A 25,770-nucleotide genomic window follows, 5' to 3' on the forward strand; every position below is an offset into this window, starting at 1 on the left:
TTGAGTATGCTATATATGAATGGCAAAATTTGCAGTTGGGAAGTGCACCTGTGGCCAGGTTTTAATATGGTCAGTGGCAAGTGGAGGTGGGCTGGCAGAAATGCCACTCCATATCAATGTTCTAGAAATAAAAACTGTCATCGGTGTGTTTCAGTTCTAGAAGGATCACCTTTGCCAGAAAATGGTCTTAATTATGTCAGACAATTCATTGCTGATGACCTACCTCCTCAAACGGACTTACCATATCACCTGAACTGTGTTCTTCTTTGGTACTTCTAACTCATATCACTGTACAAATGATGAAATCAGACACAATCCTGGCAGACTCAGTGTCTTGGCTGACCATTAAGGTGGAATAACAAATTGCCCACCTTTTTTCCCTAATTACAGACCCAGAAACTTGTTGCATGGATGCAATTCAGTCAGTTGGAAAAAGTTGTGAGCTTTTGCCTGCCCATTCATGGTCTTGGTACCAAAAATAATACACAAGATGAAGGGCCAGAACTGCAAGATGATTTTGATAGTCCCTTTCAGAGGGAACAAGGCCTGGGTCAACAATCAACTCAGTCAGGAAATAGTTATACTGAGGAAGATTACAGTCAAGCCAAATTATCTCAAGCAACCATAGTCACAGGTATTCTTCTCCTTAAGACTGGCTCATATACGAAGAGCATTGTGAAGAAAAGAATTCAAGTCTTAAATTGCAGAGAGAATCTTGAAGACTTAAGAATGATAGTGCAGTATTTTCAGGGACTGGTACCAAGTCAACAGCATTGTTCCTTTGCATCAATCCCTCAACTGGCCAATTTTTCTCTGGCTTTACCAGGAGAAAAGTTGGCTATAATCAAAGATGACCAACTCTTAGCTTTTTGTTGGCTTTGCCAGGGAAGGTTTGTAAGAAGAATTCAGAAATCATCTTATAACAAGATGTAGTTGTCACAGATCCTGTCTCTGTTGGCTGTATTGCTTTCAAGTTAGGAGAAATGGTTATCATTTGTTTAGAAAATCCATCCTTTCAGCCCTGGAAGATGCCCAAGATATAGGTATGATCATCAGCATTCCCTTCTCCTGTTACCTATTCTCCTAACTTTAATGTCATTAGGGCACATATTAGAAGGAGATTGCAGATTTTTCATCAAATTATGTTTCTTCAAGTAAATTTACCCAATCACATTATTTTAAAACCATCCCATCCACACCCCCCTACCCCTCCATGTAAGCATCCTCATTGGTATATTGCTCAACTCAAGATGTGTGACACATAGCTTCAGCATGGTGAGATAATGGGCATGAGTTACTGCCCTTTATATGATGGGACAGAAAAGACAATTTTTCATCTTTTATTAGTCATGAACATATGCAAGGCTGCATATCTTGAGCTAAGACGCATCAGCTCTATTCACAAATATTTTTCAGTTGATTCCACTAAAATCCGTTTGAGGAGGTAGGTCATCAGCAATGAGTTGTCTAAAGTGCTCTCCGTTATGGATCACTGCCACCTCACATCCATCTGCATGGATTCGAGCCTCAGATTCAGCCAATGTGGGTATGTGAGAAAGCTTGCGAGTAGCTTCCTGTGGGTCAGTGGTTCTTTCCCGGGGTTTTCCTAGGTTCTTCCTCCACCATTAGTACTGGCCGCCATGTATAGCCTATCGTGTGCTGAAAAATGCCATTAAACCCTACAACAACAACAACAACAACAGCCACTAAAATACTTGTGTGTTTATTAGTATTTTTAAGACTAGACTATTGTAACTCAAACTCAGTTATGTCTGGTTCGTCTCAATAATTTCTCCAGAAACTTAAAAAGTTCAAAACACAGCTCCTCGGATCATCCTTAGAGGATTATGATCAGAGTACACCAACCCCCCTGCTATGTACCCTGCACTGGCTATGCATTTGATCCAGAATCAAACACAGAATGTGTTCTCTATGCTACGTTTCACTGATAGACTCCAACATACTTTACCAACCTCACCCTTGTGTAAGCACCAGCAAGATACTTATGCTTCTCATCTGACAGTCGTATACTCATTATTCCCACCATGAAAATGAAGTCCTATGGACAACGTTCTTTTGCATACCATGGCCCAGCAACAGGGATTGAATTGCCCACTGAACATAGACACAAAGACACAGTGATCTCATTCAAGAGTGCTGTTAAAACGCACCTATTTCAGCTGCAAGAACAAACTTAAAGACCCAATAATGTTTCCTACCTTAAATATTTTCAGCATGTTTTATGTTTTCTAATTTCATGGTGTTTGATTTTTGTAATCATATCATCATATAAGTTTTTTTATGTTATAGGTGTTGTCTAATGTTGTAAAGTACATAGAGTTTCTAAAGATTAGATGCTATATAAAGTCCTCATTATTATTATTATTATTATTATTATTATTATTGTTAATATTTATCTGTGTTTTCTTATGTGTATTCTATTGTCTTTTAATGTGTGTTATTTTCTGTTCAGATATTAATGAGTGTGCTGACATTCAGCTCAATGGCTGTGACCAAATCTGTACCAACACTGCAGGAAATTACACATGCAGCTGTGAGCCTGGATTTATATTGCACAATGGAGTAACCTGCAATGGTAACATTTTCATTTATATACTAAAATGGTTTAACATTTGCTTAAATGGTATACTTGATTAGCGGTATCAAACAGATTTATCTGTTATACCCTCATCTCTGTAGATGATGCATGTAGTAATTGTGTTCATCTGTCTGTCTCCATTCAGCACACAATCTTGCTAGCGTGGTTAGTCCCACAGGTTGTATGGATTGCCATGAAACTTGCTGAAAAATCACTTTGCTCCAGGAATTTTTGTTATTGAGCTTTTTTCATATAATTGGGTGTGGTATGTTACATTTGTTGAAATTATATTCATTTAATTAAGATTTGAATATTGACAAATCGCATAGCTCCTGAATGTTTTTAGAGCTATTACATAGTTTGTCTTGTAGCAGTGTATGATGCAAACTCATTAGCACATTAGTTCCAAAGATAGCTTGCTGGAAATCTGCTTATGTCTACAAATTACTCTGCTTTTGCAATTTGTGTTAGAGTTGTTTCTGTTTCAATCAGTTAGCATTACACATTGCATGACACAATCTCATTTGCATAACTAGCCCCTCATTTGGTACTGATTGACATGAAACTTGGTAAAGATGGTAATTACTTGAAGATGCTCCTATTGAAAAATCATTTTGCCCTCACAAATATTGTAACAGTTAATACCTTGTTTTATTATAACAGTTGATACATAAGGCTAATCAGTAGTCTTAATAAGTTGCTGAAACAAGAGCTTTCATATTTAATTATTTATAATTTACTGTATTTCATGTATTTTTTTTCATACCCCTTTAATTTTTCTTATACTATCCAGTTATTAAACTAATATTTAAATGTATAATATTTTTTCGTACATATCACTTTGTATTTTTTCAAAAACTCCTTTAAATTATCAGGCTTAACATTTCTATTAAGAAGATTTACGTTTGAAAAAAGATTGAAGATACTGTATAGCTGTTTTATTTTTACAAAAATTAATAATGAATTGTTCCTGAGAAAATACATTGATTGATATATAAGCACTATTATTGTCATTACAATATATACCAGTGTTTATTAACATCTGGACAAAGGCCTTCACTGAACATAATCCTTAATTATCATTAATTTGTTCTTCTTATTAAGCCCATCACCTTAATAAAACACCATGTGCATTTAAAAATGAGTTTGGAAGCCCTGTGATATTTTCTTATCCAACAGAACTTATATCTGAGTACATGCTTAAAGTGAAGACCACAGACCAATAATGAACTAGTCTTATTGTTTCATTATAGTCGTACATAAATTACAAAAACCTTGTCATTTTCTATTGTCAGTTTGAAAGTTATGGACTTTGTTAAAATATGTTCGCACATATACAGTCTTTTAATTGCTTGTACTGTTTGACCTGGATATAATTAAAATTTTGTTATGAATCTATTCTAAGATATACCCCTTTATTGTTATCTTTATTGGTGAGTAACAAGTAAAGTGTATCATCACTGGTCTTTACAACATCTGCTGCATGGACAATGATCTTGATAGCTCATTAACACAAATTCATTTCCCAAAAGAGAGCCTCATTTCCCTACTGGCACCCTCACTGATTTGACCTATTCTGTCGAATTTTGTCCTCGATCTGGTTTCAGCTGGAATAACCAAAGCTCAAAGCATATTTAATTAGTGTGTAAATAATACTGCATAACCATATGGCTATTGTAACAATGTATATTTTAATGGAAACAAGAATGAATTGTTGATTTTGAGGTGTGTATTGATAATGGAATATAGTTGTGTCCTAATACATGAGGGTTATCACAAGTGTCAGGTACCTGGAAATAGTCTTTCTTTTATTTGCAAAAGCTACAAATAAAAACTGCCTTGAATAAATATGGTATTGTACATACTGACAAAATTTTGTTTCATCTCTTTCTCTCTCACAAACACACACACACACACTCATGTGCATTAACTAAAACATGTTTTTAAGTTCTTTATACTTTGTATTGTAATTTGAAAATGAGGTCATTGTTTCTGTAAGAATACAAGTTGCACTTAGTTTCTTGACAATGTTGAATTGTATCATTGTGCACAATTTACCCATAAAAAATACCCATACATGTTCAGGCCATCTTAATCATTTTGCCAACATTACACACCATAACAGCTACAAAGAAGTATGCTCTAAATGCAGATGAGCTTGCACACTGAGACATTATGCTCTCTCTCTCTCTCTCTCTCTCTTATTCAGTAAAAACAAAATCTTTTTAAGTACTTTTATTTTTATTGTAATTGGATTCTTTGAGTTGAGAGCAGAATGAGACAGAAAATATATGTTTATTTTGTACGTTTGTACCATTGGTTTGTTAAGTAGCGTGTGTTCCATAGAACTTGTTCTGGTATGATCCCTTTATTTTTCATACACGGTCAGTACCACAAAACGATAATTATTTTATTTTACATATAATTTTTTGTACACTGAAGTTATAATTATTTTTTTGAGTATGAAAAATTACATGAAATGCAGCTAATGGCAGTTATTTTGCAGATAAAAGGTGATTATGTTTATTTACTCATCAGCTCTGTTCAATGTTATACATCTATATAATTATCTGCCTGGTTTTTTAAAGTTAATACAATGTGTGCACCCTCATGTTTGACAAATTTTTACTTAGAAAGTATAAACTAAAGAATGTTTATGAAGTTTGATTAACTCATTTGACTTTTAGATAAGATAAAACATTCAAGAAACACACTAAAAAGATTTTTAGCATAAATGTCAATAAAAACAAAGTCATTATAATAATAGTAACAAAATGTTAAGTCAGTATACACATTATGTCGTAACTGAAGGGATGTAACTTACTGCAGTTTAATATGTTGTCTTGGCACTAATGTGCTTGTGTTGCAGTTCCACAGACACCAAACCAAACCAATCCATGAGCACATTTTAAGTTATATTTGCATTTGTCTTTTTTTGAAGTATTGGGAACATTTAAACAGTTTCTTTTCCAAGTCAAGTTTCCGGATAGTGTTACTATGCAGCAGAACTTTATAAAAGAAATTTATGCACACATTTCCTTTTTAAGTGCTTAAAATGAACATAAGTACAGGTATCATTTTCAATTGAATTTCATTTTCTTTTCAGATATAAATGAATGTGCTGGAGTTAATAACTGTTCAGATGCTTGTGAAAATACTGTTGGAGGATACAGATGCACTTGCAAACAGCCTGGATTTAAACTTAAGATTGAAGACAAAGTTACATGCATCCGTAAGTTGTATTCCATGAGGTCAAAAGGGAATAAAAATAGTATAAATGATAATCAGGTGACAAATGTATCTTTTAGATGTATGCAGACTGGCAAATTTTAGATAGAAGTGTCATGAAGTGTCAACACATTTTCCAGTTTGAACATTTAGACATAATGTTTTAATTGTCTTTGACACTTTTAGCAGTGGATAAATATAAATTATGCTGAATCAGTTAGTTACACTGTAGAATTATAATAATCATTATTGTCCTTGTTTGCATAATGCTGTGAATTCTGCTAGCATTTGTTGATAATGAAATCCTATCAGTTTCAAGACATCAATTTTATAGAGGTCTTTCAAAAAATAAAATTTTGACAGTTTTTCATTTTCTTAATTATTTCACAAATTAAAAATGAGTAGGAGACAGCTAAACGTTTTAGATATTTTTGAAATAATATTTGTATCCCAACAGAGCAACAGTGGTGATGCATATTGAGTTACTCTTGTGTGTTTGTCTATCAATTCATCTTTGTATGCATCTGGTAATGTGTTGTGTTTAGATCAGTTTTCAGGCACCAAGGTCGGCATCTATGTTCCATAGGCACATTTCTAGTGTTAATAAATCTTGATTTCAGCTGAAACTACCTGCGCAGAGAATGACACGAACATCTGTTTGAGAAAAAATGCTTTATGTGCTTCAGTATATAACAGAACTGAATGCTACTGTGATAGAGGTTACCAATTCAATGCTGACAACACAACCTGCATAGGTACTGTTCTATATATCAGTTTTTGCTTTTATATATGTACACACAACATACATGCAAACCATTGTTGTCAATTGTTCAGACTTGTCAGAAATCATTTTGCTTTACATGTATATTAATCACATCAAGTCAGTGAGATAATGCTTCAAAAAGTCTGCCATATTCTTGATGTTATGCCTGTGTTCTAGAACATCAATAGACATAGTAAGTCTCCCATATTTTTGATGTTATGCCTGTGTTCTAGAACATCAATAGACACAGTTAGTCTCCTATATTCTTCAACTGAGATACATGATGCTTGAAAAGGCCTTTCGTATTCATCAAGTCAGAGATAATTTGCTTCAGTAAGTCTTTAATATTGTTGATGTCGCACATCTATAATAATGTCAAGTCAGGGACATGATATCACATATTCTTTATCTGATATATTTGTAGTATCACATAACATTACAAAAGTTATACATGTAATATTTGTTGAATCCATGATATCCAAATCAAGCTCATTTGGAGATCCAGACTTTTTTAAATAAACAATAATAGCATAAATTGTCATTGCATGAATATTTTTGTTCAATTCATTTAAAATGTATTGATTTTTACCAGTAATTTGAATTAAATATACTGTATATTTCTGGATTTCAAATGTAGCAGACGTTTATTTTTGGGGGGCTTGAGAAGCAATTTTATAAAAACCTTAATCATTATTTAAAATATTGATTCTTCCCATGCATTTTTCAATATCAGTAGTGAATGTCAAACTTTAGATAGCAATCCTATCACTCGTTCATGATAATTACATATAGTAATCTTCATTCTGTTCTTTGTTTCTTTCACATTCAGATATAAATGAATGCTTAAATGGTACTTACTGCCAGGAGAATTGTACAAATACTAATGGAAGTTTTGAATGTAGCTGCAGCATTGGGAAAAAGTTGGATGCTGACAAAAAGACCTGCATAGGTATGAACTGATGAAAATGAATCCTTTACTGTTTTTCTGTACATATGATAGACAGGGGTCAGTGTTACTGTACATATGATAATGCTAGGCAGGGATCAGTAAGAAATAAAAAATTGTGGTCACTGAAGGAAAGTAGGTGGACTTACAGCAATGACTGCCATTCAGGAATAATTCTAATTAGCAGGTATTGATAGTGATATTTGCTGGTGATAAAAGCCAGTGACAATCTTTATTACCTAACCCCCTTTCTTTGTGTTCACAATTAATACATTTATATGCCTACATTGTGAAATATTTCATGTTTATTAATGAAACAAATTTCAAATTTTAATTTTTTAAAAATTATTTTCTTGTATATATATATATATATATATGTTATACTTCATTTTAATGTGGATCAGTTTGTGATGATGCACAACATTACTCTAAGCTGTATGGATCTGTCTTTGTAATGCTGGTCATAGGGGCCACTGATGTGACAAGCATTATAAAAAGGTAGTCTTGTGCTGGGGATTGACAGTTGTTTCAGCAAGAATGTGACATAATATAGTATTAAACAATAAAGACAGTGTATCTGATTACACCAGATCATATAATAGTTGCTTTTTGTCAAGAACTGAACTGAAATGAAATATATTGGGTCATAAGAATAAAACAAAAATTTACAGTTTTAAAGAGGGCCATTGACAATACCCTTGTAAGCACATTATAAGAGGAATACTGATATATTGGGTTTTGTTACTTGTTTTGATCATTGTACTGACATAACAAGTTTGAAATGAATATTAACTAAACTTATTACAGGAAGAGAATGTAGTGTCTTTTTATTGGTCAGCATTAATACTTATTCTGGAAATTTTGCAGTTCTTTTTTTTTTTCTTTCTCATGCAGAATGCCCAGAGGGGACCTATGGCATGAATTGTCAAAACACCTGTGCCTGTGTGGCATCCAACACGAAAAATTGTTCCAAGACTACTGGAGCCTGCACATGTTTCCCGGGATGGAACAATGCCACCTGTGACACTGATATAGATGAATGTAAAACTGTCAACTGTACCGCAAATTCTGACTGCAAGAATCTGAATGGATCGTACACATGTGACTGCAAAAGTGGTTACCTAATGACAGCCAGTGGTTCATGTCAAGGTAATGTAAATTTCATGTCATGTAGATATTCATATGGAATGAAAATCATGCATATATCTAATTTCACATATTTAATAAAAAAGACTTTTGTACTAAACAGAAATCAGTTCCATGATATTAATCGTATATAAGCATGACTAGGAATTACTTCAAACTGCTATTTGCAGTTGTGTCAAACCATCTACCATGATTCTTTGGGCCAGTCTGTGATTTGTTTGCATGTATACATCTCTGTGCAGAACATGTATGTTGCATCTTAGCTGATTATACCTGTCTATCGCAGTGGACCAACTTTTATTTGTCAAACCAACAGAGGGCAGTCTGATATAGCTCTTTAAAACATTGATACTAAGAAAAAAGAAAAGCATATTTTTTCTTTTACAACTTGTGCATAAACTCCTAACAGCAATAATCCATACTGAGGCCACTTTTCCCCAATATTCCTAATATGTCTCCTCAAATTGAGATTTCATATTATCATGGATAATGGTATTTCAGAAAACATCAATATTTTTGTCAGAAATAGAAATATTGAAAAAGGATACAAAATTACTATTTAAGTTTTAAAATATGATACCTGGAAACTTTTTATATTTTTGAAACAAGAGCTGAGTAATTCCTAAAATTTAGGAAATTCAAAAATATTAAAACTAATTCTAAATTATTTCTTTAAAGATAAGGCTAAACTCCTTTAAAGAAAGTTGAGCTTTTGTGACTGTATTTTATGTCCTGAGTGACTTGATGTTCTGTGACAAAATTATTGTTATCAACTAGTAAGAAGTATATTAAACAATATGAATTTAATGAACAAATTTTGAAATATCTTCTGAAATTTGGGCATGCATGCAGTCCCATAATGTATCAACAGTACTTATCGATACTGTTAATTCAATGTATGTTGTTCATTTCTGGTAAATAGTGTAGATTCTGATCTGATGAACTGTGGAACTGCATCTAGGTTAGAGTGTATGTTAATTCTATTTATGGTCATTATGGGACGGCATATAGACCAGGGTCTACTATTAATTTTACTTACCATCATTGTGGCACTGCATGCAGATCAGAGTTTGTACTGTGAAAACTATTTATGAAAGCCATGGGACTGCATGCAGATCAGGGTCTGTACTATTAATTTTAGTTATCATCATTGTGGGACTGCATGCAGATCAGGGTCTGTACTATTAATTTTACTTATCATCATTGTGGGACTGCATGCAGATCAGGGTCTGTACTATTAATTTTACTTATCATCATTGTGGGACTGCATGCAGATCTGGGTCTGTACTATTAACTTTACTTATCATCATTGTGGGACTGCATGCAGATCAGGGTCTTTACTAGTAATTTTACTTATCATTGTGGGACTGCATGCAGATCAGGGTCTGTACTATTAATTTTACTTGTCATCTTTGTGGGACTGCATGCAGATCAGGGTCTGTACTAGTAATTTTACTTACCATTGTGGGACTGCATGCAGATCAGGGTCTGTACTATTAATTTTAATTATCATCATTGTGGGACTGCATGCAGATCAGGGTCTGTACTATTAATTTTACTTGTCATCATTGTGGGACTGCATGCAGATCAGGGTCTGTACTATTAATTTTACTTATTATTGTGGGACTGCATGCAGATCAGGGTCTGTACTAGTAATTTTACTTACCATTGTGGGACTGCATGCAGATCAGAGTCTGTACTATTAATTTTACTTATCATCATTGTGGGACTAGCAGATCAGGATCTGTACTATTAATATTACTTATCATTATTGTGGGACTGCATGCAGATCAGAGTATGTACTGTGAAAACTAATTATGATAGCTATGGGACTGCATGCGGATCAGAGTCTATTATGTTAATTCTACTTATGATAATATTGGGACAGCACATAAACATACACAGCTAATATGTTTTACAATCATACTTAACAACTTTAAACAGTTTTATTTCAAAATATTGTTTATTGATGCTTTTCGGAGAAGTATTGTAGATTTTTTGTGATTCAGCTCTTTCATGCCTTCATGGGTGTGGGTATTAAAAATGTCTCAACTTTTCTTACACCATTTGAGATTTCAAACCTTGGGATGCAATTGGAGGGAATCTGTTGATGTGCACAACAGTTTTAGAATTTTGATGCAGCCATTGTGTTATTGGATCTAGGTGACAGGTGTGCATTAAGTGCATTTACATAAATGTAACATGTTCTGCTCCCAAATAAAAAAAAAAAACAAACAACTTTTCTGAGAATTGGCATGCAAGATCATTTACTTAAATGCTAAAACATGTCAGATGATGATATGAATTAGACTAAACCCTAGGCCTGTATAGTTGGGTCTGAGATCCTTGCCAACAATTAGATAAATACTTGACATGAAAAATTGAATTGAGATACGCACCGGGTTTGGTCCAGCAGTATTCTTACCCACAGTCACTTGAATCTAAGATACATATTTGAGGTGATGGGTGAAGACAGAGTTTGGGAGACACATGTTTTTATACTAGATAGACTCCAGTTAGAATTGGCTTTTATGTGTCAAGACACTTATAACCCTCTGAGTGAATTTCCTACAAAAGTACATCTAATCCCGTGAAATAAGTGAATTTTATGCCAAGTAGTAAACTTGTATCCATCCAGATGTTTTATGATTGTTTTGATTATAATGTTTTGATAGACCAACAATTTACTATCAGTATTGCATTTTACATTTGCTTTATAAAGATTCAGCAATTATGCAGTCAGTGACAATGGCTATCGTATATAACACACATATTTGTGCTGTGTTATTTTCATGCTTTAATCATGTACAAATATCATTATCTGTTATATTCAAGTTTCAGAGATGGAGAGTCAAATCTTTTTAGTGATCCTTTAAAATATGCTATACTCTAATGACGATATGACCATCACAAATAGAAATGATCAAAATGTCCAGGTATACAGCAGTGGTAAGTAAAGTTTCCCCACTTTAGATCTGACAGAAGTGGAAGCGAACTGAAAGAAAAAAGATGGGTTTAAGAGATTTTTTTGGACCAAGTTGATCTCATGACAAGACAGTTGCATGCAACTTGTAGTTATTATCTCTCACAATAGTTTCTTAACAGTTTAAAATCACCAACTCCTTCTCATCTTCAATTAAAAAAGTGACCTTTCAGTTCAGACTTTCATATTGGCCTTGTGTGGTCAAGTATGAATGATTTTATTTAATGATTTAAAATACTATTGGTGGTATATAAAGTATTACGACAATTATATAAAACACACATTATGTATTGTCTAAATAATATTTACCTTGTTTTGTAGTATGTGCTGGTACTCATTATGGCAAAGACTGTGCATCCAGTTGCACATGTGTAGGTGACAACACTGTGTCCTGCAATAATGTGGATGGAAACTGCAGTTGCAAGCCAGGATGGAATGGAAGAAACTGTGAATCTGATGTGAATGAATGCCAGAATTCCACCATTTGTTTTGCTCAAACTAATTCCCATTGTGTAAATACCAATGGGTCTTATACATGTGCATGCAACACCGGTTTTGGTTTAACTAGTGGCGTTTGCACTGGTGAGTGTTTGATTCTTACACCTGAGAATGTAGGTTTTGAATTGATGCCAAGCTGAATTTGTGTATTGACTACATTAAGTTTTGCAGCAGTTACTTCCCATTGATGCAGCACTAGATTGCCACCTTTTATGGAACAGATTTGCTTTCTTTCATTGATAACATACATTATTTGTCATAAATGATATGAAAATGCAAAAGATACATTTAACAGTAGTTTCATTTACATTAACAGCTTGTTTTACTGATACACATCCCCTCCCTTTAGTTTCAGGATTTTTACATTACATGTTTGCCTTATATTTATCCCTTGAAATGTGTAAGTTACATCTTCCTTAACAACTGGCTCATTCTCCATCACTTAAAATATTTTCTTAAGCGTCTGAAGGCTATAGTTTAAATTACAGTGATCATTATATATAAATAGTTGAATTGATGCCAAGCTCTATATATCTGATTTGTATGTGAAGTACATGAAATTTTTGCAACAGTTACATTCCTTTGATGAAACACTATTTTGGGGACATTATCATTAGCTTTACACAGATTTGTTAATGTTTCACATTTTCACTGAAAGTTTTAATGTCAGTTATCAACTGCATCTTTAATAAATTGTGCTGAAGCTGTTACCATGAAAATTATTTTTGCCAATTCAGTTTCCAAAAGTAAATTCTTGGAAATATGTTACATCTTTGGGAACATTGTTGATTTATAATATGTAACCCTTGGTGTTAGTCATGTACAAGTTTGAACAAATTACTGTAAAGTTATTTCATTTTGTGGGGCACAAACGTTTGCGAATTGATATAAATTTGGAACTTAAAGACCCAGCAGTTGAAAATAAGAACCCTTTCTGAAATAAAATATTTTGTTTAACAAAACAGAAAGTCATGCACATGAAAGAAAGAAATTTCTGTATTATATTTTATTAGATATCAATGAGTGTCTGGAGGGAACTCATAATTGCAGTGACAAAGGACAGGAATGCAGAAATACAGTGGGAAGTTTCCACTGCGTATGTGGAGCTGGATACCAGGGTGATGGCACCACATGCACAGGTACCAGCTTATTTGTTAGAAGGGACCTGTGATTCTTGTTGATGCAAAGATTGTAGCACTTCAGTTACTGCTCAAAATGAATTAAAACTACAGCAACATTAATCTGATACAATAACAAATAAAAATGTTCAGTCTAATTTTTAAACTGGGATATATTAAGGTCAAAATCAGATTTTTTGAATGACAAACTTTATTTCAGAGACAAGCATTTAGTGTAGGAGCTATTGATGTGTCCATATTTGTATTAGACTGATGACATAAAAAAACTGACTAATAGCTTTAAGGCTAGTTAAATAGCATGGAAACATTAAATTGCACAGAAGACTGATTAAATAACATGGAAAACTGATTCAATAGCATGAAATACTGACTCAGGCCATTGGTTTTGCAAACAAAGAATACAATTATGAGAAATGGTCATTCTTTGTATCACATTATATTCCAACATAAACTATTAGAATGTATACAGGTTAGGACAGGAATTTCATCAGTATGATTATCATTATTCATTTGTACTGATTTGTGTGTATAAATATAGTGTGTCATTACGTCCATACAAAATATGAAAAGAAATTGTAATACACACTGCCAAATATCTTTTATTTCATCACTTTCTTATTCATGCCCTGAGTCACTTGTACACACACAGATATGTACATACATACACACATGCATACATGCACACAAACATACATACATACATAGAATCAAATACACACACACACACACACACACATATGTTTGACTTCATTACTTTGTTTTTCAGAATGTCCTAATGGTACATGGGGAGTCAACTGCACTAATAATTGCACTTGTAATTCATCAAACACTCTTCAGTGCAATAAAGCAACTGGCTGTGTGTGCTATGCAAACTGGACAGGTGTGAACTGTAGTGACGATAAAAATGAGTGCGCCTTTGCAGAAACATGTCCACAAAATGCTGACTGTACAAATTTCATTGGTGGATATTCATGCAAATGCAGTAAAGGATATGTTTCCAGTACTAATTCTTGTGTTGGTAAGTTTATGTGCTGTCACATTTTTATCTTGCCTGTCACTACCAGATTCTCAAAGAGGCATCACTCGACCGCTCTGGTTACCTAGCGGTTAGAGCATCTGCCTTGGATGCAGGAGGTCATGGATTTGATCCCAAGCCGAGTCATACCAAAGACTTACAAAAATGGTACTAATAGTTGCCTTGCTTGGTGCTCAGCATTAAGAGGTTAGTGTTAGGACTGGTTGGCCTGGTATCAGGATAATGTGACTGGGTCCGACATGATGCTACATGTCTGCGACATGATGCCCCAGTGCTAGAAATCACTATAAACTGCCACACTGCAGACATGGTAGTGATATAACCAAAAGATTTTTAAAGCTACGTTAAAAATCCAAATCAAACACACACATCACTTCACAGTGGCACCAGAGTGTAATAAATAGTGTTAATTTACTTTTATTTAATATTATGTAAGATTGTAAATTGTACATAAGTGATTCTAAATTGGAGTAGATTTACTCTGTTCCACAGGATTGTACCAGATATTTTTTGATGTCTCTCATGCCTACATAATTCATTAGTGGCAGTTACTTACTGCAGGTGAGTCTTACACACTACTGTCTACCACAAACCCTTATTTATCCATTATGCATTAGTTTAAGCTCATTTATTCTGCTTTTCATTAAATCTGATTGTCGGCTTTAGATATACAAAACTTATTTGCCTCAATGTTGTAGAAATAGTTAACCTTCTAATTAATTTATAAAAGACACAGTGTTCAGATGTCAAGGATTATAGGTATATTATGAAATATGCCATTAATGGTTTTATAATACTGAGCACACTTCATTAGTATGTGTGGAAATGATACTTCCCACAAAATAAACCAACCTTCAATTAAATTTTTTATACAGATTTGACTGAATTTCTTCAGTTTAAGTACATAGTGCAAGGTGTAATGTTTAATGCAGTATTCAAGGGTAATCAAAGATTTTAAAAAATTGCTACTTCTAGACATGATACAATAATGTGATGATAATATCCTTATATTATTTACCTAGAAGTAAATAGATTGTGCATCCTTACTCATTACATTGAATGCTGATCAGATGAGTAGAGTTTGATGACCCTCTGTATTGATTATTATTTAGTTTTATGTTATTATTTTGTTATAAATCCCAGTATATATATATATATATATATATATATATATATATATATATATATATATATTTTTTTTTTTTTCTTTGGGTAGAAATTGTATGGTGTAGAAAATATATTAAACATGGATTCTTTTTCCTCAACAGCATGTTCGAACAACACATTTGGTAATGGCTGTGCTACAGTTTGTGCCTGTAATACTACCAATTCTGTTAATCCAGCTCAGAGCTGTAACAATGTTGATGGAGCTTGCCAGTGTAAAACAGGATGGCTTGAAGATTGCAACAAGGATAGGGATGAATGTGCTGTTTTACCTACTATATGCGATTCTAAAAACAACTCCGGTTGTCATAATACACCTGGATCTTATGAATGTTCATGTCTAGCTGGATATCAAATAGTGAATGATACTTGTATTCAGGGTATGATACCACAGTTGTTATCTCATCTTCTCTCTGTATGAATGGTGAGAGAGAGGTTGCACTTTTTATGTGTCAATAATGATGGCATTAAGAATAAAGTTTTGTGTAAAATGCTTTTGCATGGTCAGGATTATGAAAGATGCATCAGTATAGAGATACAAATAATATACCGGCTTCCTTGGAACACTTGTTTCTGTCCTGCCATGAACATGGATTGGCATTTAAAGATATCCTTGCCAGCATGTCAAATGATCTGTCAGTCCATTAGCTGATGAAGTTCATGATTTTAGTCAGTTTCCCATGAATTTTGGATTTTGTATTATGATGTCTTTATTGTTCCTGCTGACTGCAACATATCCACTGTCATTAGCAGTCGTCTAATATCAATTTACACTTTTGTCACTCATACAGTGACATATTTGGATCTTGGTTGTTTCATTTGTACTCATAGCTGCTGGATGAATTATTTTATGGCTGCCAAAAGGTGTAGGAAAACATTATATTATTTTATAATATCCATCTATCTGTCCAGTCAGTCTGCTGTTCCTTATTTCATTTTTGACAAATTTAAAATTGAATCAAATTCTCAACCAAGTACGCTCCTAGGCATTGTAGATGGCTAGAAATTTAGGGTTAGGAAAAGTCTATCAATTTTGGGGTCAGAAGATGAAAGGTCAGGTTGTTGGTTGGAAAAAGATTTGAAAGAAGAAGATACTTTACAGCGATCTCAATTTTTTGTACAGTCCTAAACTGATCTTTGCAGATTGAGTTTGCTTGGGTTAAGGTATAGAATACTTTTTTGATTTTAGTGTCACAATAAGAAATGTCAAGGTAATAAAATACAACATTGTCTCTGCTGGTAAAATATTTAAGGAGTAGACAATATACCTTCATCAAAAGTTAATTATGGTTGCAGTTTGCGTAAGAAAGAGTATCTGTTTATTCCAGGTACAGAAAAAGTAGGCCCAATGGCCCCTTTTAGGTGAAGCATTGTGGTCATGTAGAAAACGTAAGGGTCACAATTACCCTTACCAATATCTTGTTTATTGAAGAAATCAAAATCATATCATATCACAGGAACATGCATCATTGAGTTATTAATTTCTTCAGTAAATATTCACTTTTCTAACATTACTTGTTTTTTGACCAGTCTTTGTAGTCTCACACTATGGCATGTTTTTTATACTCTTTCCTTGGCTGCTAAAATAATGTCAATTGTAAGGTCATGGTTATTTTAGCTGACAAGAAATTGAACAAATCCTGTTACAGTCTGACTCAACAGGGACAAAATTAATGAAAAAACCCTGGTACAGTTTGAATTGACAATGGCAGGAAAATTGAACAAACCTGTTACAGTCTGACTCAACATATATTACTGCAAAATGTGCAATGCTAACAAAACTGCTCCGGTGGCCTAATGATTGAAATTTTTTAAAAAGCTGCATTAAAAATCCTAATCACACACACATACATACATACATACATGCATACATACATATATACATACATACATCTGTGTGACTGCATTACTTTGTTTTTCAGAATGTCCTAATGGTACATGGGGATTCAACTGTACTAATAATTGCAATTGTAATTCTTCAAACACTCTTGAGTGCAATAAAGCAACTGGCTGTGTGTGCTATGCAAACTGGACAGGTGTGAACTGTAGTGACGATAAAAATGAGTGTGCTTCTGCTGATACATGTCCACAATATGCTGAATGTAAAAATTTCATTGGTGGATACTCCTGCAATTGCAATAAAGGATATGTTTCCAGTACTAATTCTTGTGTTGGTAAGTTTATTTGCTGTCACATTTTTAATTTGCCTGTCAGTAGCAGATTCTCAAAGAGGCACCACTTGACTGCTCCGGTTACCTAGCAGTTAGAGCGTCTGCCTCGGATACAGGAAGTTGTGGGTTTGATCCCTGGCTGAGTCATGCCAAAGACTTATAAAAATGGTACTAACAGCTACCTCGCTTGGCGCTCAGTATCAAGAGGTTAGTGTTAGGACTGGTCGGCCTGGTGTCAGGATAATGTGACTGGATGGGACATCATGCTACATGTCTGCGACATGATGCCCCAGTGCTAGACATCACTATAAACTGCCTCACTGCAGACATGTTAGTGATAAAACTGAAATTGTTTTAAAGCTATGTTAAAAATCCAAATCACACACACACACATCACTTTACAATTGCACCAGGGATGTCATAAAATGTGTTAATTTACTTTTGTTTAAGATTATGTAAGATTGTACATTGTACTTAAGTGAAACTAAATTGAAGCAGAATTACTCTGTGCCACAGGATTATACCAGATATTTATGGTTTTCCGTCATTCCTACATCATAAAATTCATTAGTGGCATTTACTTAGTGCAGGTGAGACTTACACAATACTGCCTTCCACAAACCCTTATTTATTTCTTCATTATGCATTAGTTTAAGCTCATTTATTCTAGTTTTCATCAAATTTGATTGTCTGCTTCAGATATACGTATAATTACTTGCCTCAATGTTGTAGAAATAGTTTTATAATATTGAGCACACTTCATAAGTATTTGTGGAGGTGATACTCCCCAGAAAAAAACAACCTTTAAGTAAAAAGAATTTATTCAAATTTGATGGAATTTCTTCAGTTTAAGTACATAGTGCAAGGTGTAATGTTTAATGCAGTATTCAAGGGTAATCAAAGATTTTTAAAAAATTGCTACTTCTAGACATGATACAATAATGTGATGATAATATCCTTATATTATTTACCTAGAAGTAAATAGATTGTGCATCCTTACTCATTACATTGAATGCTGATCAGATGAGTAGAGTTTGATGACCCTCTGTATTGATTATTATTTAGTTTTATGTTATTATTTTGTTATAAATCCCAGTGTATATATATTTTTTCCTTGGGGTAGAAATTGTATGGTGTAGAAAATATATTAAATATGCATTCTTTTTCCTCAACAGCATGTTCGAACAACACATTTGGTAATGGCTGTGCTAAACTTTGTGCCTGTAATACTACAAATTCTGTTAATCCAGCTCAAAGCTGTAACAATGTTGATGGAGTTTGCCAGTGTAAAACAGGATGGCTTGAAGATTGCAGTAATGATACGGATGAATGTGCTGCTTCAGATAGATGCAATTCTACAAACAACTCCGGTTGTCACAATACGCCTGGATCTTATGAATGTTCATGTCTAATTGGATATGAAAAAGTGAATGATACCTGTGTTCAGGGTAAGATACCACAATCTTTATCTCATCTTCTCTCTGAATGCATGATGAGAGAGAGGTTGCACTTTTTCTGTGTCAACAATGACGGCATTAAGACTAAAGTTTTGTGTAGCAAGCTTTTGCATGGTCAGGTTTCCCTTGAATTTTGGATTTTGTATTATGATGTCTTTATTGTTCCTGCTGACTGCATTATATCCACTGACATTAGCAGTCATCTAATATCAATTTACACTTCTGTCACTCTTGCAGTAACATGTTTGGTTTTTGTTGTTTCAACCCTGGATGAATTATTTTATGGCTGCCAAAAGGTGCAGGAAAACATTATATTATTTTATAATATCCATTTATCTGTTGAGTCAGCCAGCCAGCTGTTCCCTATTTCATTTTTGAACAATTTAAAACTGAATCAATTTATCAGCCAATTACTCTACTAGGCATTGTGGTTTTCTAGAAATTTAGGGTTAGAAAAAGTCTATCAATTTTAGGATCACAAGGTGAAAGGTCAGGTCACGGGTTGAAACAACATTTGAAGAAGAAGGATACTTTACAGCAATCTAAATTTTTTGTACAGTCCTAAACTGATCTTTGCATATTGATTTTGCTTGGAGTAAGGTATAGAATACTTTTTTGATTTTAGTGAAATGCCAAGGTCACTGGTAATAAAATGTAATATTGTTTCTACTGCTAAAATATTTAAGTATTCAGCAATATACCTTCACCAAAAGTTATGGATGGCTGAAGTTTGGGTAAGAAAGAGTATCTGTTTATTACAGGAACAGAAAAAGTCGGCCCAATGGCCCGTTTTAGGTGGAACATTGTGGTCATGTAGAAAACATAAGGGTCACAATTACCCTTGCCATTATCTTGTTTATTGAAGAAATCCAATTTATATTGTTATCACAGGAACATGCAATATTGATTTATTAATTTCTTCAGTAAGTATTTACTTTTCCAACATTACTTGCTTTTCGATCAGTCACTGTAGTCTCAGACTATTGCATGTTTTTTTTAACCTTTCCTTGGCTGCTAAAATAATGTCAATTGTTACGGTCATGGTTATTTTAGCTGACGAGAAATTGAACAAATCCTGTTATAGTCTGACTCAACAGTGACAGAAAGATTGAACAAACCCTGGTGCAGTCTGAATTGACAATGACAGGAAAATTGAACAAACCTGTTACAGTCTGACGTAAGAGTTACTAATGCAGAATGCTGAAGACGTTTATAATGTAGAATAAGTGCAGAGTTTTACCCTTGTTCATCTCTCTGTAGTACATTTAGTTATGCATATATGTCACCGTTTGGGCGTTCTCGTTCCATGAAGATGTTTTTAAAGTTTTTTTCATCTCTGTATAACATGGTTCAGTCCAGTAAGAAGCAAATAAAGTATTAAGCTTTGTTTATTTTAGTATTACAAACATAGGTATACATGTTGATTCAAATAAATGCCATTTTTTGAGTATATACAAGTTTTTTTTCAACAGAGTTTGTCCTATTTCAGCAGAGTAGCATGATGATACTTTCCCATCTTCCACCTCCTTCAACTGCTCCGGTGGCCTAGTGGTTAGAGCATCCACTTTGGATGCGGGAGGTTGAGGGTTCGATCCCCGGCTGAGTCATACCAAAGACTCATAATGATGCCCCAGTGCTAGACATCACTATAAACTGCCTCACTGCAGACATCATAGTGATATGACTGAAAGATTGTTAAAGCTATGTTAAAAATCAAAATCACATCACATCACATCCACCTCCTTCAATTTTAAGTGGATAGAGTATTAAGTTCCTGGATAGGCCCAATTATATTTTATTATACCATAAAAGATCTACATTGCAGATCTTTTCGAGACCTTTCTTGAAAATAAAAAATGTTTATTAACTTGTATTACTTATTGTAATTGCTGTATACACCTCTCCCTTGAAAACTTGGGCACAACGGGGTCCACAAACATGGACCGCACTATAGGCGAGGGAATGAGTTACAAAGGGACTTCCAAAAATTGAAAAAATTTACTTTGACATCGAGAAAACCATGGAGGGGGTGGCATAAGGGAACTGGTCTATTTAATGACTGAATCTTCATTTTACAATCACGTCAATAATAATTTTTAATAACGTGCTTTTTCTAATGAAGTTGTTCATTATTCTATTTAAATAGCATTTATTTTCAAAATGTCCAACATGTGAAAGATCGTTCCAACTGGTTTCAACAACCATCACATGTATGCAAAAAATTTGTGTATTACATCACTGCTTTTTGTTTTCTTGATGAGTCTGGTTCCTGTAGTGGTGTTTAATAATATTCTGCCAAATTGGGAGTCCACAAAGCAGGGAACTAGACTAACTGTTGATACACAACCAAACAAAATTCCTTATTTTATTTAAAAATGTGATATTTATTTCGTGAGACAATTGTCTACGTTGAAACTCAATTTCTATTTTGTTCAATTATTACAGTATTGATGCCGTAATTTCAATGGAAGTAATAATGAAACTTCTTATCATCCTTGAGGATATCTCTAACTGCCAGTTCAAAAATTCTTTGAAACTCGCTTGATCACAATGGTCTGTATCTGTGAATTCAAGATCTTTTTTTATGAAGTATTCATTTTGCTTGGCTGCCTTGCTATCTTTGATCATAGTTATGAAAGAGTCGGTTAATTTAAGGTAGTTTATGTTACATGCACAATAACTTGTATAACAGTTTTCGATTGATGAAATGAAGTGAGTTCACCCAACATATGACAGGGGTTGCTAGATTTTAAGTTTGTAGGAATTTTGTGCCTTTTAACTTTCTTTTTTTCCACCTCCTTTATTTGGTTCAAAAGACATAATTGACGTGATGCTACAAAGGAGGCCAGCTTTTAATTTAGCACAACATTTGCAACAAATACTTCCACAAGTCAGTTATAAAAACATGGTCAGCACTTAATTAGGTTCTCAGTGAAACACTTGCGGACGTAGCTGTTAAAGTAGATTGATGCATTTTACATGTAATTACAAGAGGACACATTGCATTTATGACGATTACACTTAAAAGGAACTAAAGATGGAACTAGAACACGAATTTCAGTAGATACAAGAATTATTTCATTTGTATTTATTTATTAAAGTACTGCCTCCACTTGGCGTAAGTGACATTTTCATTGATTGAAATTTCCTTACATATCTTTAATTGTTGTTGTTTGGAAAGAAGATGTAAAAAATTGTATGAAATATGTTAAAATTTGATATTTCATAATGTTGATTAAAATGTCCAGGTCCTATCTACCTTTTTCGATGATAAAACAAGTGATATATCAAAGTTTCCATTACCAATTTTGATCACGATTTTCTTCAAATTCAACAAATATGGATTTTCTGGTTTAAAAAATGGGATCCATGCCTGATCCCATGATATAAGCAGGTTCGCGAGTTATCAGGGCGCGAGTTATTGAAGAAGTGGTGTAATACTCCATTAACAAATGGCACTATATCTTCATTTCTGAAGCAAAAAGAAGATTAGAAAATACAGAACAGATATTTGCATATCACAGTCTTTTGAAAGGGGAAAAGAGAGATCTATGTGTGTATGCAAGTTTAAATAAAAACAAATGTTTATGTTTTTTTTGTTTCCTTTTAGGTCCAACAATCACAACAACACAACAACCTGTTCCAAGTAAGTTTGTTCATTATAGAATGCTATATTAGTTATATTTTCCTTATTACAGATATTTATTAACATTTAAGTACACGAATATTATTGATATTCTTTCTTGTTTGGTATGCATTTAAGTATATTTTCCATTAACTTGATTTCTGCTATTAGCCCATGCATTCTAATATTCTCCGGTAGCGCGTCTTAAATTATCTAAAGCTGTTTTAGTTTGCTCTTGCACAAGAAAGTAGGATTTCAGAAGCTGTTGAATTCCACACAAGTCTAGCATATAGCTATGCAATTCCCAGCAAACTAGGCAACATATTATTTTAATTGTTAGAATTGATAGATTTGTGCACTGTATTCAAAAGGATATATTGCTTTCCACATGTCTATAAATACATGATCAAAATATGTGTTACTACATAATGAACAACCTTGGATGTATTTTCAGCAAAGAAATGTAGAAATTAAATATTTTATGCAGAAAGTGTTTATCAAATTCTCTGCTTCAGGATAATAACTATCCATAGGGAAACTGTAAATAAAGTGTCCATATAAATATGATCTACTTTCCTACTTCGCTACACCTCATAGACCAGATTAAAGTGGTACCTTTGTATAGCTAATTAAACTCTTAAAAGATGTAAGTTGAATCTATTTCTAACCGCCCTAGCCAATATTTAATGGAGACACCCAAAATAATCATGACAAAATTGGCATACTGTGTGTTTAAACTAAGAGGTTTTATTCATTTATAAAGAAAATAAACGTGAAAGGTTGAAATTCTGCAATTTCGTTCCTTCTTTGTAACAATGTTTACAGTGGTTATTGCCCTCATGCATGCTTGAGTCATTTGAACTTGGTCAAGCTTGTGGATACAGTTTTTATTTATATCCTGAATCCTGAGAGTGATAGTTGTCATATATAGACTGTGGAGTTAGGCAGCTTTGCCACTTGAAATCCATTCACCTGTATCCATGCTGTAACCCACAAGTTCAAGGTCATTTGAAAATCTTGGTCAAGGTTTTGGATAAGTAAGCTTCTTCATGGCTGCAAGTCCCAAAACCTGAATGGACATTTATACTTAGATGCTTTGATATTGGCACACAGTCATGGTTGTTATTTATTCTGTGTTTTCAGTTCAAGTCTATGTAATGTCATATGTCCAAAACACAGGATTTGTAGAAAGCACTGCACTTTCTTATTTATGCATTCCTACCTCCTTTCCTTCCTTTTCCATGACCTGAAGTCATTATCATGGTCTTTTAAAATTGAAAACACAATTATTAGATAAGGACATATAATTCCTTGAAATTTCATGTAGACATTTTTTCTTTTTCTTTTAGTTGGCAGAAAGATCATTAAGACAATCATTTCTCTGAATTATACATTCAGAAGCTCTGAAAATTTGAATGTTCAAGCAACTTATGAGGAATACAGAGTTGCAGCTTTTAATATGGTAAGTATTGTTGATTACCTGTTTTCCATAATGTAAGGATTACCCTTCCAGATTTAAATTTGGTGCCGATTAACAGGACATATATTTATCATTTTCAAGCCAGTTGTAGGGTATATATATTTTTTTAGTAAACTAATCCTCTAGTGAGAATTTTGGAAACTTGTCATGTTATTTTACTTTGAAATTAGGGTTTTTGGTTTGCTTGCTTTAACTGGTTTTAATGGCACTACATACATTATTGACTATATAATGCTGAAGAAATGGAGCTAAGTGCCTTCTCCAAGTACATGCTGTAGTCACTAGCTCTGGCTGGACTGGCCTTTGCTGGAATTGAACCTGTGATCCTTGGATTACGTGTCTGATGTTCTACCAACTGAGCTAATATGCCTCCTGGTATCAGGGCTTAGTTGCTTTCTTCTCATAGGTAACCTCAGCCACATATTTGTGTCCTCAATGAATATTCAGTAGTTTGGGAAAAAATAAGGAAAAAGAAAGGGGTTGTGTATAGAAATAATACTTATGACAGTAGTCTTGGAACTGTGTATTACACTACACATAAATACAATAACATAAATAATATATATTATTTTACCTCACCTGTAAACCATATGTATGTAACACTATGGTGTTGGTAGTGTATTTGAAATTATTAGCTTGTAGGCATTAACCTATAGATTTGCATTTAATTCTGTTTTACTGATACTATGTATGTACAATCATGAACCTTAAGGATTAATTTATAAAAATAATACTACTCGCTTTAGGAAAAGTAGGTGACAGTTATGTACTTCTCCCACTTCAGTTATTTTGTTTTGCTTCATCTTTATTTCTGCAAAACTATGTTCACGGTCAAGCAAAATGCAAAACTAGTTCTCAGTGACCTAATTATAATCTCTACTGGTCACATTGTCGAGCTGAGCAGTGATTCATGTCTTTCATTTTTAGGACTTGTATTCCTGCTTATGAAATGTAGATTTTGCAAAGTACAGGGAAACCCTAGAATAACAAGCTTCATAAAACATGAATTCAGAGATATTATGGTCTTGGCATTGTTTCTGAAGCTTTGCAATACTTTTATCCAGTGTCCTGAAGTTGTAGAAAGCTTTAGTGCCACAAGATACCATTTATTATGTAACACTCTGGCAAAATGTGTTATAGTTTTGCAGAAAAAAGAAATTCTGTTTCTGTTTTGCTTATTTGTGAACAATGTTAGCTCCTTAAAAAGATGACATTTATTCATGTGGCCTAGTGAGACAAGTAAGATGAAACATTCTGCAGGATTATTGTTTTTTTTAACCCAAATATGTCAGGGCTGTTCCATTAAAACATACATGGGAGCCAGGGAAGGCAATTTTAAAGTGGGGTACTCACACATAGATGCAGTTAAGAATTTTCTTATCATTTTAATATGAATCCTGTGACTTCAAAGTACCCTGGCATATATTTTTAAAAACATGCCTTCCCAGGGTACCATGTATTTTTAAATGGAACAGCCCTCAGAAATAATTTGAGTAGTTTAAAAATCCTCACCACAGAATCATTTCTTTTATGTT

The 25,770-nt window shown here is 33.6% G+C and overlaps 1 protein-coding gene across 1 annotated transcript in view; it reads left to right on the forward strand.

The window, feature by feature from the left end:
• LOC149791500 (uncharacterized) overlaps positions 1–25,770 on the forward strand; it is a 125,570-nt gene that overhangs the window by 85,539 nt on the left and 14,261 nt on the right. The window contains exons 25-37 of the mRNA XM_089969436.1: positions 2,474–2,596; positions 5,706–5,831; positions 6,448–6,582; positions 7,420–7,539; positions 8,431–8,685; positions 11,987–12,247; positions 13,177–13,302; positions 14,069–14,320; positions 15,607–15,882; positions 17,425–17,676; positions 18,849–19,121; positions 22,741–22,776; positions 24,105–24,217. Coding sequence (XP_089825562.1) covers positions 2,474–2,596; positions 5,706–5,831; positions 6,448–6,582; positions 7,420–7,539; positions 8,431–8,685; positions 11,987–12,247; positions 13,177–13,302; positions 14,069–14,320; positions 15,607–15,882; positions 17,425–17,676; positions 18,849–19,121; positions 22,741–22,776; positions 24,105–24,217 — 2,348 coding nt within the window. The remainder of the gene's footprint in view (positions 1–2,473; positions 2,597–5,705; positions 5,832–6,447; positions 6,583–7,419; positions 7,540–8,430; positions 8,686–11,986; positions 12,248–13,176; positions 13,303–14,068; positions 14,321–15,606; positions 15,883–17,424; positions 17,677–18,848; positions 19,122–22,740; positions 22,777–24,104; positions 24,218–25,770) is intronic.

The sequence above is a fragment of the Sinohyriopsis cumingii genome, chromosome 9 (assembly GCF_028554795.1).
Source record: "Sinohyriopsis cumingii isolate HCF-2022 chromosome 9, ASM2855479v2, whole genome shotgun sequence".
Lineage (NCBI taxonomy): Eukaryota > Metazoa > Mollusca > Bivalvia > Unionida > Unionidae > Sinohyriopsis > Sinohyriopsis cumingii.